Source organism: Lycium ferocissimum, chromosome 1 (genome assembly GCF_029784015.1).
Source record: "Lycium ferocissimum isolate CSIRO_LF1 chromosome 1, AGI_CSIRO_Lferr_CH_V1, whole genome shotgun sequence".
NCBI classification, from domain to species: domain Eukaryota; kingdom Viridiplantae; phylum Streptophyta; class Magnoliopsida; order Solanales; family Solanaceae; genus Lycium; species Lycium ferocissimum.
Window position 1 is genome coordinate 14042196 of NC_081342.1, and position 17134 is coordinate 14059329.

Sequence of the window (17134 nt, forward strand, 5' to 3'; positions counted from 1 at the left end):
CTCGTGAAGTTCTTATCCTTCATTGAGACAATGACCTTACTAGGGGAGATTTGCACAAATAAGATGTTGCAGTGTCACCGTTTAAATTTTGATCTCGTTCAGAAAAGCTTTGTAAAAATAAATTCGTGGTCAAGATTGCGCAGCAACTTTTGACAAATCGCCAAGATTTCAGATTGAGAGACAAAACTTGCCTTGTCACAATGATTGTCCGAATTGTACAGAACTGATTATTGGGACTTCTAGAAAACTAGAGACCCACAAAATTATAAAAAGGATTTTGGCACCAATCTAAATTTGGATCTTCATTTTCAAATGGCGGTGAATCACATAAATACAAAAGAAGATTCAAGATTTTAATTTTATGGGTTCAGGATTCAAGTTCTAACCACTTAACCCGTCACTTTGTTTGAGTTTTGAGTTCATAGTTCAACCATTTTAGCAATTCCAGTTTGTGTTTACATGGATAAATCAAGGTCTGAGCTAGCAGTTATGGGTTCAAATGAACCCTCATCTATACTCCTGACGGAAGTGCACATACATGACTAAAGTAGCAAAATCCGGTCCGAAGTTACAAATTTTGTCTGAAGTTGTGAGGTCATGTACATGAATGAACTTAAGACAATTATGACTGAAGTACCAACAATTTTTACCTTCTACCAAATATGACGAGTATGAGAAGTGTGTGTCAAAAACTTTTAACTTCTTATTATCCTTTGGTGGGAAGTCTAAGAGACAATGCTACCATGGAGTGGAATGATGACATTTGCAACAATGATTATTTGTCAATGTTTCAAACTTTTCCAACACCTGTCTGATTTAAACTCGCTTTTCATGCTGAAATTCAAGACTCACTTCTTCAAAGCATTATATTGAAGGAAGAAAAAATGGAGAAAAAACAATTGTACAAGTTACCTAATACGGGTATCACTTAAACTATTTGAAAAAACGCCGTACAGATATAAAGGGGGCGACAGAATAGGGTGTCCCGTGAAATTTTTACTACTCCTAGATCCGCTCCAGTAGAGAAGCCCAAGTAAATATACACAGAACCTACTTAATTATCAACGTGTCAATAAATATTTTGTACAGTCATAAAATAAAAAGAATGGCTACATATACACGACGGATTAAGATAACTAAAGCCTTCCTATACACCATTTATAGCCGAGCCTACGGCACCCAACAGAAGAATTACGGCTTCCTCAAAGCAGAAGCTGCACCCATGACAACAGCTAATACAATGCCCAAACCAGCACCAAGTGAAGCACCAATAGCCGCAGCATTCAGAGAATCGGCCTTTGCCTTAGAATCTTGAATTGCATTTGCAGCTGCTGCTCTCTCCCGAGCCAATTCCACAAAGAGCCTGTCTCTGGCAAACTCCTAGAGACAACAAAACCACATATCAGTGTCATGACCAAGGGGGGTGTTAAGATTATTAGTTTACTTTCAACTCCTTACCAGCAAAGCAGCTTCTTCATGGCTCCTTAGTACGCGGTGGACAAGCTCACACAAAGAAGATACCCCATCAACAGGGAGAACAGATGCTTTCTTCTGGAAAGGCCTTCGGACTAGTTCAAGTGGAGCAAAAAGAAGCTTTTGGGCACCAGTCATCCCCTCAGGATCTTTCCCTTCTGTATACCAAGATTGAGGAGCACCAGCAGCACTGGGCGTAATGTAAGGACATGAGTTGATAACCTCAGCTGTGGTAGGAGATGCTTGATATGCCTTCAGAGCAGCATTAATAGCTGCCTTTTGCTGGTGTGCGCTAACAGAAAACTTGTTTGTAATGGCAAGTATCCAAGGTATTCCAAGAGATTTTGCCTCATTTAGGAGAAGGCACATGGCAGGTTGTGGTTGCGAAGCATTTGAGTCTTTGTAGCGAGGAATTCTATGAGATAGGTTATGTACGAGTATAATCAAATCGGTTTTCTTACAAATATCGCGAATTCCTTTCCACAGTTCATCCCTGAAATGTGTTGCCTCCATGTTCAGATTCTACACAACAAAACATAAGGCCAAGACTTTGAGCACTTAAGAAATTAAAACCAAATAAATCCAAGCAATGATAATAAGGCCACCAAATGAATACATGACCATCCATGGAGAAAGACTCAGAGGATTGAGAATTCTATGCATTTTTAAAAGACTTCCCCATTTAGAGCTGTTCCAAGGATACTTAGCCAAAATATCTAAGAAAGATTGCTCGGCCAAAACTCTTCCCCCTTTCATATCTCATTCTCTTCAAGATTACCCACTCTCTCCAAACCCTTGCCGCAATAAGATGCTTGCCTACAGATACTGGAAGATGTATGGTGTGTTCTGTTTCACTAGGTATGTTTTCCCAGCCAAATAGGACCAAAGATATAACTTGCAAAATCAAAGCTCATATGACAGGAATGGCAAGCATACATAAATAGATTGATGAAAAAAACTGCAATATCATAGCTCATATGACAGGAGTGGCGGGCATATAGATTGCCAGAGAAATGTTTCCCCTGAAAGAAATCAACTCAAAGTTAAGCTAACACTTTCAAAGTTTACTTCTCTTTTTTCCAGAAAAGGTGTATGAAATTACAATTTCCCCTCAACTATACAAAATGGTCTAACATTGTCCTCCGTTGATAATTGGAGTCAAAGTTACCCTTGCCATTACAAAATGAGCTCAAATATACCCTTATTCACAGATTTAAGTGTTAGTTGGTCTTAATTAGATTTTAAATATAGTGATTAGCACCTGAGGCTGACATGTGTCCCCCACATGATAAATTTTTAACTCGCCCATTTTCTACCAGCTCTCCTCGCCCGTCCCCTCCACCTTCAGCTTCATCAAAATAACTGCTGCTTCACTGCCTGTCCAACACTTTCTTCCTACGCACATCAGGTGTTGCGCTCTGACACTAGACTAAAGCCATGGGGGTCAAAGGTTTACTATATTTTTCTAACAGTTTCTCCAGTATTTCTTTAATCATGGACTTTTATGCACAAATCTGTTCCTCAGACAGAGTTCAACAGTTTCGAAGAATTGACAACAAAATTACTTCCTCCATCCCCAGCTATGTAAATTGTAACCTACTTCAGCATGCACACTTATCGAGAAAAACGGTTGAATAAATTTATTCAGTAAGTTTGGAAGAGAAATATTTAAAATTACACTTTGAAATATAAAAAGTAGAGAAGTTAATTTGAAAGTTGAAAGATGTCCCATCAAATTCAAATAAAATACATAGTTGTACTTGCTTTTGGATCTTTGGAGAGAGAAAAACTTGCCACTAAGAAAATGGGTCCCCTTTTGGGACAGAGGAAGTGACTCGTATCCCAATCAGGTGCAAAGCTAATGAGAGATCTTTAAAGAAAATTAGCGACACATTATTAATAAGGCATTTAAGTCTTCCATATTCAAAGTACTACCCAAAGAAGAGAGATGGAGCACACAAGTTAAAGGAACCTGCAGATTAACTCCAGCTGAATCAGAATAGCACAAGCCACCGGCAATTCCCTCTTGAACATCATCATCTGCATTTAGATTTTCAATACTCACAGTGCGAGCACTTCGGCCTCGATCCAGAATAGCTTTCAAAAGAGAGGTTTTACCACAGCCCTACATAATACACAAGTATTGATCACATAGATATCTAACACTTCATCAAGTCTCAAGTCTAATTTAAAACCAAACATACCTCAAGGCCAATTAACCTAACCCTACGGGTTCTCAGATTAACCTCTTTCCAGACAGTTGAAAAATCAGTTGCACAAAATATGACGAAATCATCTAAACCATCTGGGAGTACGAAATTCCTCCCTTCTACCTTGGATACATTTTGCTTCAATCTCGTATCAACATAGGATGAATCAATTGAAGAAAACATAGGTATATCCTCCACCATATGGTGCTTAGGGGGTCGCCTCAGAGGAGCTCCAACTAGTACTCGCATATTTTGAACTTCTGATTGTTCGGCATGATCTGGTGAGTGAGCCGGGGGTGATGGAAAAGACTCCACCGAGGTTGAACACCTAAATTTAATGTTTAACAATAAATACAATCTCGTCAGAACAGACATATAATGCTTCTCCTCAGCGTTAAAGGCATTCATCAGGTAAGCAATTCTCAGTATTAACATAACTTAACTTCTCTGGTAAAAACAACCTATAATATCCATTAAACACATCGTTGGGGAGAGGCCAGAAGGAAACTGACTGATTCAGGAGAATGATCAAACAGAGAATTCATAAAGAATATAAATAACTACTTTTTGGAACCTCCACTAGTCCATCCTGTCCTAGCTTTAGTCTTTTTTGGCCTAGTCAAGACTGAACAGGTAGGAGGCAATGGTCTCCAAGCTGATCAATGGATAAGGTCTTATTTCCAACAATCAACTGAAGAAACAGAAATTTGATAGAGACTCCAGCACAAAGTCCATCAGAGAACAATTTTTTTTTTTTTTATACTGGTACTGTTGAACCATCAGAGAACAAATTTTAATAACAATTACAGGACATGAGCGACAAAGAATGTGTAGCATTACATTTCATATTCAAGGAGTAAAGAAAGACATGTTTTGGCTCGTGTTCCTAACTTTTGGTACAATCCATCAAGAGCATCTCCCAAGGCTTTACTAATAGTCTTCTTAGCTTCCCTTTTAGCTCACTTATATTCTTCAAAGGCTTCTCTGTTTGGCAGCTTCCTATAGCACTCTCTTTTAGCTTTGTTAACTCATTGTACCTCCTCATTCCACCACCAGGATTCCTACGGTAAAAGGTCTTAGACCTTTAAACACACATAACACTTGAGTTGCTGCTTTTTAGTGCAACCTGACATTACCTTCTGCAGGATGTCTGTGTCCCCCTCTAATAGCCTGTTTGGCAAAACTTCCAAAATCTGCTTATTTTGATAGGTGCTTTTTGTTAGAAGTGTGTTTCAAAAATGTACTTTTGCAGAGTATCAGTTTGTGTTTGGCTAATCAATTTGAAAAACACTTTTGCCAATATCAGAGCAATATTTTGTGCTTGGCCAAAGTTCCAAAAGTGCTTATGGGGAAAAGCTACTTCTTTTAGCTACTGAAAAACATCTTCTGCTACTACTCAAAAGCACTTTTTTTTCTCTAAAGGCCTGGCCAAACGCCTCAACTTTCTAAAATAAGCACTTCCTAAATAAATAAAATTAAAAAGCATTTTTGGCTTCCAAAAGCTTGGCCAAACAAGCTATAAGTCTCAAGCTCCCTTCCTTCGTAGTTTTTCTTAAAACGTTAACTGGTTAACGCCTTTTAGTAAGCACCACTGTCGCGGTTGTTTGCAAGTCGTCTCCTTTCACACTCTTAGCTTTACATCTAAGATCACCGACCGATGTTGGTTGGACATCCTCCTACTGATTTAACGAAAATCAACCTACAAAAAGCAAATTCTCTAGAAAAACACTCATCATGAAGACACTACATAACGTCCCCAACCACTCATAGATTACACAGTTTAAATGTTTATTCTATAATATTTTGTATTTTAATATATTCTCATTTTATGTCTATTTTAATTCTTAAAAAGACAAAAAGTCATAGGACATTAGTCCAATGGCTTAGAGCAAAAGCAAACGTCCTATCCCGACAGGTATAAACCGCCCATCACCTCCGCCTTTTAACATTGCTTATACTCGAAAGGTTTCCACAGAAGACACAAAACTCATTCCATATGGACAACTAAGGTTTGATCCAAAAGGTCAGGAAAACAAGCCACTTAAAACATTCGCAAAAGCTCAGAACACAAACATAAAATCATATGTTTATCCAAAATGATTCAGCTTCAGTGTGTCAAGATCCCTTGTAAGGTAAACAGCTACTTCACAAAATAGAAAGTTATTTTACAAAATCAAAAATCAGATAGAAGCTCACAGAAGAGTAGTATAACAATATATATGGTCAATAAATTTACAAAAGTGTCAGAAATCATGCATTTATAGCGGGATATAGGGCATACCAGCGCCCATTTACTCGAGCCTCAACAAGTGTACACAGATGTAACCCAAAACCAGATATGTCAACTTTCAAAGGATCTGCATTCTTCCCACAAGGAATACCGCTCCATCCGAGTGGAACAAGGGAAGTGGCAGTACGGATGACAGGGGACTCCACAATGCGTCCAAGATCAACAGTTCCACCAACAGAAATGCCTAACCATTTCTGTAACTGTGGAAATTGCTGCATTTGTTCAATCCCCAGGAAAGGTATTATGTCATCGCTCGTGCAAAGTTCATAGATTCTGTAAATTAAAACCGAAACAGCGTAACTATCCAAAATCATATTGCTCTAAGTTAATTAGAAAGAAGAATAAGTAAATAGATATAACTATAAAAATAGACACAATAAAAAATAAAAAAGGATACACCGCCAAATCATATTTCTTTCAGGTTTTGGAGAGAGGGGGGCGGGGGGAATGGGTATCCGAAGAAAGCAACCTTAACATCCTAAAACATACAATTAGGAAAGAAGGTTATATCTGTCAAAAAGTTACACACTGCTGCAACAACGATGAACTAAAACATTGTCTCATCATCCCTTCCCTCTCCCCAACAAATAAGGAAGACAGTTGGAAAAGCTACAAAAGTCATCTTTTCCGCTATGATTGATTAGGCTTTCTAAATATTCAAACATATTCTTGCAATGATTTCATTATCTCTTATTGAATGACTTTTGGTTTATGTGATCTCAAATCAACAAAAGGAAAATACCACTAGTAAATTCAACTGAAACAATGCTTATTCTAATCCCTTGTACTGTGACTGAAAACTGACAACAATAGACAAATAAGGACCAGCAGAAGTGAACATGGGGTACCAAGTGAGTTTAAGCGTTCAGGAAAAATATTGCAATATAAATATACAGAGCAGAGAAGCTGTCATGATATAAGTGAACTTAAATGATGAATCGTGAACAAAAGGTTATTTCCTTCTCTTCCTGATTTAAATGATGAATAGTGAACAAAAGGTTCCCTCCCTCCCTCTAAATCGCACATCACACGGGGAACGTGACCACGTAGTTGTTTTAATGATGGTGGTTCGAGATAACTTGCCCGCACCTTGGATATTCTACCGGGTACCTGCTGTCTCCCACCAGCAAAGGTATCGAAACTCTGCCCACCAAGGCTTAAGTAGATGGGAAGAAATCACAAAGTGTTTTTCCTCAAGTACTCGAACCTAAGACCTCACTGGTCTCCCACTTCATCGACCACTAGGCCACACCTTTGGGTGCAGAACATGACCAAATAACTCTCACCTTTCACAAACTTAAAAATTCAAATGATATAACATGTTACCTCTGAAATCGAGACCTGTATGACTTCATCGAATGAGACTGAAACCTTTCCTTTACTTCGGCAAGTACAGATCTAACCTGAAAATGTCTTTGCCATAAGAAGCAACCAAAATGAGAAACTACTAAAAGCCATCAAACATATTTTCTTACTGCAGAACTGTCTACGCAAAAACTTTAAGCAGAGGGGTCTTTAGCTTCGTGCATGTGGTGAGATAAGGGTAAATAGACAATACACTGCCTTTAATGTTTGACTTACTTCACTCGTCTTTCCACTTATTTGAGAGACTTTTTACCTTTTCTTCCTTTACAAGAAGAGGCGGATGTGAAGCCATGACATTCCTACTGATTATAACCCCAAGAACTTATCAAAAAATTGAAACTCAAAGAAAGATAAATAGAACTCATACCGATGTCAATTTTGAGTATTCTGCCCCAGATAGAAACTCCACAGATGAATCCTCCAGGAGATAAAGCTGTGAATTCACATATTTAGAACACACCAAATAATACATATCTTCAAGGTAAGTAAGTGAGAATAACCAAAATCATATACTTGGTATTAGACCAACCCATGCTGATATGGCAAGATAGCAAGAACTAAGTCTCAAGTCTCAACTCCAACTGGGGACAATGATAAGAATCCCCTCTATGCATTCTTCTATGAACAGGCCTATTTCATTCCAATATTGGTGAATGAATTATACTGAAGTAAATTAAGGGTTCTCTAAAACTAGAAGTTTTCAAGGTACCACACTTATCCTTTCCCGGATCAAACATAAATGCAAAACACCAACTAAGCTTAATCCTAAATAGTTTGTATCGCCTACATGGATAATTTGCTTCTACTATGTTCCATTCTTAGTTAATTCAGCACTAATTCAGAGAGATGTAGATCATTTCGGGCAGTTTTTTTCAATGTGATGTTAGATCTATTTGATCCCCTTCAATCACCATGGAGTTTCAAACCTACGAACTGAAGCACTAGAGGTCAATGTATTAGTTCTAGTTTTATCATTTCATATATGACTGCACACACTGTTTTTATAAGCAACAAGTCCATGCGGCTTGAAATGAAAAGCAGGTGAAGACGCGCACACTTCTTTGAAGTGAATCGCACAGTTTATAAAAATTAAAAATTATTATTTAATATAATAATAATCATATTGTGATTGAGTTTTAGCATCCAATATAAAATAATGTCAACATTAATCCCACTACTCAAAATTAAGATTCAAAGAACCGACCACCTCTCATTGGGATCACTTTGTGTGTTCATTGTTTGGAAGACTCCGCAGAGCATGGCCTTACCCCCTCGCTTCAAATCTTTCATCACTTTAAGCGACAAACCGATAACTTATAATAATACTGACCGCACATTTATCTTAATGTCCACCTTTTTAAACTTAGATCATTAAGCCTTTTTACCGCCTATGTTAATGTACAAAGCATGTATCATGGAGACACTTGGTGTCACTACTCCAAGATGGAATGCAGCCTACCACATTTCCCAAGCTTAGAACATGGAAGATTCGCCCAATTCAAAAGATAAAAGAGAAAAGCAACCAGAAAATCAACACAACAAATACAGCAAGTTTAAGACTTCCACATGCATAGAACTATGGCAAGATGCAATACTCCCTCCTTTTTATTCTATAAATCGGCGTCTGACTGGGTACATAGTTTAAAAAAGAAAACAAAGTTTTTTTCACGCATACCAAAAGGACCCTAATAACTTGTGGCATTAGACATGCCATGATATTTTCATGACTTTATAAGCATGTTATTAAGGGTAAAAAAGGAAGTTAAAAGTAAAGAATTTCCAAATATAAAAAGGTGTCATTCTTTTTGGACTTAACTAAAAAGGAAACGGTACCATATAAAATGAAACAAAAAGAGTAACTTACAAGAAGGCAATGAAGGAATGAAGAAAAGAAAACCAAAAAGAAACAGTATAAGATAATATAAATCATGTATCAGGAGAATAAACAAGAAACTGCAATAACATCATAATAATTCATGCATGTAATAGTCAGTATAGAATAAAGCACCAAAACAGCAAAATTGATTGTATATCAACCTGTCCAAATGGTACATACAACGGTAAGTAAGGCATGCGGCGCCACCCCTTCTTGTCCCCATTTTTGGAATTACTTTCTGCTACAGATTTACCCAGTTTACCATCACCAAGAATCTCTTCATCCGTAGGCAATGGTCGGAGAGAAATGCCATCAGAACCTTCTTGAATTTCAAGAGACTGAGGGGTATTACTTATATCATTGACTGATGGCACTGAAACAGAATCATTAGATGTCCCAAGAGGTTCAACTTTCTTTCCTCTGTATCTATACAACTGCTTCCTAACACCTTCTAAAGGCACAAGCCTCGAAAGCCTCCAAAAGGAATTCTGCACTGGACCTACACCCAACACCAGCTGCTCTCCTTCATTATTTCTTGCATTTTCAGTTTTCTGCTTCAGTAATGACAATTCACTAGATTTTGACGCAGATACTGAAGCTCCACCATCAGAAGGTATTGGCAGAGACCGTGCATTATAATGATGAAAATAAGCAGGAGATAAGATGCGGGGCACCAAATCTTCTGGAATACAGTAGGTTTTGAAATGATGCTGCCAACCTTTCCCATTCACATAGCTGGAGAGAATCAGGCTAGAAGTCAGAAAACATGTTTTGACAAGAAAAAAGAAAAGAATAAATTAAATTCAAACTCACTCTCTCAATGCAGCATTTCCCACTGGTGGTTGGGAAAAGGTGATACATTTCACCTGAACTTTTTCATTATCTTTTGATGAAGCAGCAACAACCCTCAGAATCGCGAGGGTTGCTAAGACTGCTACCTGTAAAGAAAACACCTAAATCAACTTTCTAAACAAAATAACGGAGACACATACTATGACAGGAGGGCAAATGCCACGGCCTAATAAAAATCTAACTTACTGCTCCACCAAGTGAATGCCCACATAACACTAGTTTGCGTTTCTTTTTCTGGGCAAGCCTGTACAGCTCCAATGCAGGTATGCCTTTAGCACGTGCCATGAAACCCTAAGGACAATAGCTGCCAAAGTTTAAGGAGCGAAGAAAGAAAACTGGAAACTCGAATATACAATGTACGTGCGTGTGTGTGTGTAGGGAAAGAGAGAGGGAGAGAGAGAGAGGCATGTGACAATGACATGAAAATGAGCTCTAGTACCCTGTGAGCAGCAGGTTTTTGAGTCAGATTCGTTGAACTAGTCTTAGATTCCAAAAGTTTAGAGTGGCTCTCTATATTGTTCCTCTGAGCGTCCACCTGACCAGACTCTATAGGTTCAAGACCATGAATATCTTCAACAGCATCCTCATGGAATAAGGCACCTTGAAATATATTCACATCAGCCATGACATCCCTTCATAACCGAAAAAAAGGATATAAAAGAAAATGAAAGTGTAAAGAAGTTATGTCACAAAAAATACGGATGTCGTCTGAACTATAACAAAAGTGCAAACTTACTTATATTGCTTGGTCCCAATAAAGGAAGCAAATAGTGTATCTCCTGCTTCCGCCAAAAGATACCTTTAAAGAAGAAAAGGCAAAACAGGAAACGAAAAATACTGAGATGCGAGAGAAAGACTGTAGCTTCCATGTCAGCAAACCTCACATATTAAACCAATTTTTTTGTTTCTTTTTTTTTTTTTTTCCGTTTGACAAGGCATTAAACCAAATATGTGGTCAGAAGACGCAACAAAAGATAACTGCAAAAAGATGGTAAGTGATCTTGAATTAAATTTTGAGCAATCAAATTCTGGTAAAGGAAAACAGCTTCTTTTGGTTACCAGCTACATCGACTAACACACCATGAACCATCACCCTTCCCCTCCCTTACCTACTCAACAACCCACTGGGGTAGCAAGGCTACACAAAGTGGAAAGGAAATATTGCAAGCAAGTATGGATGTCAAACAGGAGTGAGAAAAGTGGGGCCACGGAGATAAATTGAAATTCGCTTTCATCTGTCTACGAGGAATCTAAAATAAAGATTGAAACATCCATTACTACCTGATTTCACTATCGCAGCAAAGAGTTCAAAATATATTATGTTACTTAGAGCACTCACGGATGAACATAGAACACTCACGGATGTAACATGTTCTCATCAAGCCTATGAGCAATGACATTTTATAGATTGGATGATACGTAACAACTTAGATGCACATCAATCATCTTCCTGGCATTATTATCATAAAATCTCTCCATGTTTTTGGGAAACAGGCAAAACTATCCAAGTAAAACAGAGAACCATGTCCAGTAACTTATGTAACACAGATTGCTCGCATAACATCCACTGCTAGTTCACACATCTAAAGAATAGTTCACACATCTAAAGAAGCCACTGGATGCTCAACTCTTGAACTTATCAATAATTTTCAAATAAAACGAACCACCTTATCCACAAATTGTTCAATAACGGCTCTAACCAGTCAATACCAACTCAAAATACCACTGAGATAGCAGAAACAAACAGAATAAATAATTAAATGAAAATAACAATATGATTACTATGATTTAAAAGAACCTGTGTGGAACATGATCTGAAGAAGGTTGAACGCACTCTAAGGAAACAACTTCTCCTCCGAAGTCGGCCTTAAATTTATTCACTGCCCGCACCATTTCAGCTGCAGGTCTCTGTCATGAGAGGATGTTACATTTTGTAAGCAACAACACTGTGTCTACGACTATTTCAATATTTTTCATATGAAACTGATCAAATTTTATTTTTTATTTTTTTGAGAAGGTAACAACGATCAAAATATATATTTTTCATTTGAAAAACAAGAAAGCACTGCCCCCGGCTTATTGCCCTCACTAATCCAGGCAACCATTGGCCCCTTGCATCTGCAGCACCCCATTGTGGCCTCTAACTACTGTTTGGATATATTGATTTAAAACTTAAGAGTTGTCTATATTTGCAAATCTTACATCAGAAAGAGCATGATTACAAATTTATCAGAGCTCAGTTAGCAGGAAACAAATGACGATTTACTTCAATACTCTCAGTAACTGATGATGTATGGATGTGTGTCCCATGTCTTTGCATACCTTCATGATAAGTATGAAGCTTTTATTTTTCTTACAACAGCCACCTAAGGAATGCTAAGTCCTAAAACTGGTCAGATACTTTTTTGACTCTCTTAGGTGACAATTTGTGCAAGCATTAATGTACACAGGCTTTATCTTGAATAGAGTAATGCTAATAAAGTGCACATATTTATCGCTACAGACACGTTATTAATGAATATGTTAGTAATTATAAAATAGAAATTGTAAAATGATGGTGCTTCATGGGCAGATGATCGAGAGAAGCCGTGGACTATTTACTAGTGCACTGCCAAGTTGCACCCAATTGTGGTCGACTGTGTTGACCTGATCTGGCATATAGTGAACAATGTTGGATTCACTGAAGGGCTTTTGCTACACCACTGGGGAGAAGAAGACATAGGGAATCAATGTAGCCCCATTAGCTCTCATGTGGGTTCTTTGGAAGAAAAGAAACATGAGAACTTTTGAGGGTGGCATTCACTCTCATCAACTCAGTGTTGGATGCACTGCCGACTTACATGATGTCCATATTTCCTATTCCAGTGGAGATCATCCAAAGGCTTGACAAGATTAGGAAGGATTTTTTGTGGCAAGAAAATCAAGACAAAAAGGTATTTCATCTAGTCAAATGATGTAATGTTATGTTGGGGAAGAAATAAAGTGGATTAGGCATCAGGAATCTCAAATTGCAGAGTAAAGCCCTTAAATTAAAGTGGTCGTGGAGAGGTATCCTCAAGATAATCAATCTTGCAGGGGGAAGCATCATCAAGACAAAGTATGGTTAAGAAAGCAAATGGATGACCAAAGAGGTGAACACTCCTTATGGTGTTAGTTTGTGGAGATCCATAAGAGTATTATGGCCTTTCTTGAGGAATCATACAACAGTAAAGGTAAACAATGGAGATAAAGCATCCTTTTGGGAGGATAAATGGTTGGGCAATAGAAGTTTGAAGGACCTTTTTCCTGACATTTATGGGCTGGCTGCACATCAACAAAAGACTGTAGCTGAAACATGGACTCCTCAAGGATGGAACACTCAGTTTAGGAGGAATTTTAATGATTGGGAAATTGACAAACTGACTGAATTATTTAGAAAGCTGGAAGAGTTCAAAGGCACTGTGGATGGAGTAGATAAATTATGGTGGAAAGAAGACAGTGAAGGCATATTTAAAGTGAATTCAGCATACAAGTTTTTGAACCAAGGTAATCAACAGGTGCAACATTGGCCTTGGAAGCATATATGGGAAAGCAAAAATGCCATACAATGTAGCATGTTTCACTTGGTTGTTGGAAAGGGAAGCTGTTTTGACTCAGGAAAATCTTAAAAAGAGGAAGTTCTCTCTTTGTTCCAGATGCTATCTATGTGGTGAAAAGGCTGAAACAGTCAGCCATCTATTTTTACAATGCAAAATAACAGACCAGCTTTGGAGAATTTTTGTTAACCTTAGGGGCTTGGCTTGGGTAATGCCAAACAAGATTACTCAAGTACTATGTAGCTGGGAGGAGGCAGGAGTAGGAGCTACAGACAGAGATAGATGGGGGATTGTTCTAGCCTGTATCTGGTGGACAATTTGGAAAGAAAGGAATTTAAGATGTTCTGAGGACAGCAGCAATGAAGTACAAAAGATCAAACTGAATTGCATTAGACTTTTTTGTTTCTGGTGTAAGCAGATTTATCCAAAAGATACTGAGTCCATTGTAGATATTCTAGGATCTTGTTAGAATGTTGGATCAGAGTTTTCCTTTTGCCTGATGTAAATATGGTTTTCAGCACAACCTATGTGCTGGTTCAGTCCATACATACAACTGCTACCTTCTCAAAAAAAAAAAAAAAGAGAGAACTTTTGAAGGGTGGAAATGACTTTGTACATTCGAGGAATATCCTCCCTCCTGTCCCTGTTTGTATAAATTGGGTGTCTCATAGAGAACTATAAATTTGTGTATGCTCTCCGCTTTTAGTATATTGATTGTATACGGAATTCGTCCCGGATCAATAAAATATTACTATGTCAAAAAGATAAAATCAGAAATTTAGTATAAGAAAATTGATCTTTGATCTGTATTAAGACTTAAAATTGCATAATTACGGTATACCACTTGTACACGAAGTTTGTCCCAAATTAAAAAGATTACTCCTTTATCAACAAAAAAAAACTAAGAAATTTAGCACAAAAAAAAAAAGCTAATAGTTGATCTGAATTAAAAACTTAAATGCATAGTTGCATCTTAATCATAAACTTACAATAGTTTCTGGACTTGATTAGCATGGTTTTCACTCCATACATCTTTCTTAGAATGCATTGTTTTTACTTCATATATTTTACTTAATTGGAACTTTTTCAGTTCCTTGGTTCATATTGGAACTTTTTCAGTTCCTTGGTTCATACATTGTTTGTGTTTACAATTCTTTTTCGTGCATAAAAAATTTCTTCATTAATGCTTTCTTCACTAAAATCACTTTTTAATTGTGCTTCGCACTTAAAGCACTGCATATGCTTGGAGCTTTTATATCCTTTTTGCCTTCGAGATACTGCTCCCACTTTATTGCCTCATTAAGTCGGGCAAACACTAGCTGGAGCCGCAAACTGCATCTGCATCACTTTTTCTCTTGAAGTTTGTGTCCTCTAAGTGATGGCTAGAAATATTCATTTTAAACTTATTTGTCTTCATAGTCCCAATTCTTACACGAGACATTCTGATGTGATTACAACTCTATCAGAGCTCAATTAGAAGGTAATCCAAGAGGAAGTTCTTTGAACTTTCAGTATTAATGTGTACTAGACATTCATGCGGAACAGTGTGCATCTTTTTCTCTTTCGACAACGTGTCTTAAATTGCACCATAAACTCTTTCTCCACTTTTCTATTAAGTCAATCACAAAACACTGATATTGCATAGAATGCTATCATTATCACCTCCCTCAACAATATACAATGTCATTAAGTCTTTGATCTTAAAGGAAAGTTCTTTTGAATACTTTCAGTATTAATGTGTTGTAGGCATTCATGAGGAAGAGTGACAACGTGCCTTAATTTGCACATAAACTCTTTCTCCGTGTTTCTATTAAGTCGTCCAATTTTTCTTTTTCTTTTTTTTTTCTTTGTTTTTGAAAACTGGTGACCTAAGTTGCCCAATTAAAAACACAGCATTGCATAGGATGCTATCATTATCACCTCTCTCAATAATGTACAATGTCATTAAGTCTTTGATCTTAAAGAATTAGTTATACTTCTGATACTGCTGCTATCATCTCTACAAGAAATGCAATAATCACAAACTAAGAAGTAAAATAGTGGTCTTTCACAATTCACAGTGTGCTGCTATCAAATACTACATTGTTTTAAAGGGTCGTTTGGTAGCTAGTTAGGAGCTAAGTTATTCATGTATTAAATCATGCATAAGTAATACCATGTTTGGTAGAATTCTTTTGCAGTATATAAAATTCAACACACCTAATAAGGTCTTTGGTTTGCAATTTAGATTCCCTGCATAACTAAACCCTGCATAACAGATCTTTGCATAAAATAATACATGGATTCGCTCATGACGAATACTCCCTCCATCCCAATTTATATGACACTTTTTCCTTTTTAGTCAATCTCAATAGGAATGACACCTTTGAGCTGAGGGTCTATCGAAAACAGCCTCCCTACCTTCACAAGGTAAGGTTAAGGTCTGCATACACTCTACCCTCCCCAGACCTCACCTAGTGGTAGTACACTGCGTATGTTATTGTTGTTGTTCATGACACCTTTCTATATTTAATAACAATCTATCTTCAAATTTACCATTTTACCCTTAATAAAATGATTTATAGCCACATGACTCATTTTCAACCACAAATTTCAAAAGTCTTCCTTATCTTCTTAAACTCTGTGCCCAGTCAAATATTTTCATGTAAAATGGGACGGAGGGAGTAATTGTATTACTAACACTGCGTAACTCTAAACCAACTATCAAACGACCCCTAACAAAAGTGAACATTCAACTACAACTTCAAATTGAAATCAAATTCATTTACCTTATAAACACATTCAGAAAGCACCATGCAACAAAGTATATCCTGCAAATCATTAACAGATTCAGCCTTAACAGCATTACATAGATCCTGAAGTTGCTTCTTCCTTCTCATATATTCTTCCTGAATAAGTTTCCTTTGCTCTCTCGCATCAGCCCAAGGCCAACGTACAACCATCTTCCATTGCTGTGGCCATGTGATTCTCAATCTTTGACCTCTGATACATGATTCTACTCTCCTTTGTAATGACTCCATTTGTTCACTAACCCTAAATTACTACCCTTTGGATTGTGGTTGCATTTGCGTGATTGTACGAGGGATGCCCAATTCGAATGCTATTGTTAAGGCATATGCCCAAAAGTGAAAGAACCTTTCGTCTTTTTTTTTCCTTTTTTTTTTTTTTTTTTTTGGGACAAATCGTTTATTCCGGAATTTTATGGATATTTTTACAAATAAACCGTTTTTGAAAATATTTACATCATTTAGCCTAATATACAATACTAGTAGATGGGCCCGCGCGAGTGAGTTAGCCAATTTTTAAGTCACAGTTATTAATTAAGAGCCCGTTTGGATTGGCTTATAAGTGGCTCAACTTTTTTAAGTGTTTTGATTTTTAAAGTCATTTTGTCTTAAAATAATTGAGCTTGTTGAAACATTTAGCCTTTAAAACTGTTCGAAAAATTTAAAATTTGCTTTTTTAAGCCTATCCAAACAGGCTCTAAGTTTAT

General features: G+C 37.2%; 1 protein-coding gene across 3 annotated transcripts; it reads right to left on the minus strand.

Annotated features, from left to right (window-relative positions):
- Positions 1–976: 976 nt before the first annotated feature.
- On the minus strand, positions 977–16812 carry LOC132049255 (uncharacterized). 3 transcript variants are annotated; one of them, XM_059440007.1, is made up of 14 exons: positions 16410–16812; positions 11865–11974; positions 10803–10865; positions 10506–10698; positions 10253–10357; positions 10028–10152; positions 9376–9949; positions 7706–7771; positions 7300–7376; positions 5965–6246; positions 3678–4011; positions 3446–3598; positions 1459–1995; positions 977–1377 (listed from the first exon to the last, which is right to left on the minus strand). In XM_059440007.1, exons 1-14 carry the CDS (start codon positions 16659–16661, stop codon positions 1192–1194), a joined length of 3057 nt encoding a protein of 1018 aa, XP_059295990.1. In that variant the 5' UTR covers positions 16662–16812; the 3' UTR covers positions 977–1191. The 3 variants fall into 3 exon arrangements, with proteins under 3 accessions (XP_059295990.1, XP_059295981.1, XP_059295998.1); XM_059439998.1 differs by having other exon boundaries at positions 977–1380; positions 16410–16811; XM_059440015.1 differs by having other exon boundaries at positions 977–1380; positions 10506–10666; positions 16410–16549.
- Positions 16813–17134: the final 322 nt, after the last annotated feature.

Excerpts from the sequence above, each read along its gene's own strand:
- LOC132049255 (XM_059439998.1), bottom strand. The coding sequence starts at position 16,661 with ATGGAGTCATTACAAAGGAGAGTAGAATCATGTATCAGAGGTCAAAGA. Across the intron at positions 6,247-7,299 it reads TACAGGTCTCGATTTCAGAG|AATCTATGAACTTTGCACGA; the intron begins GTAACATGTTAT and ends TTTAATTTACAG. Across the intron at positions 3,599-3,677 it reads TTAGGTTAATTGGCCTTGAG|GGCTGTGGTAAAACCTCTCT; the intron begins GTATGTTTGGTT and ends TGTATTATGTAG.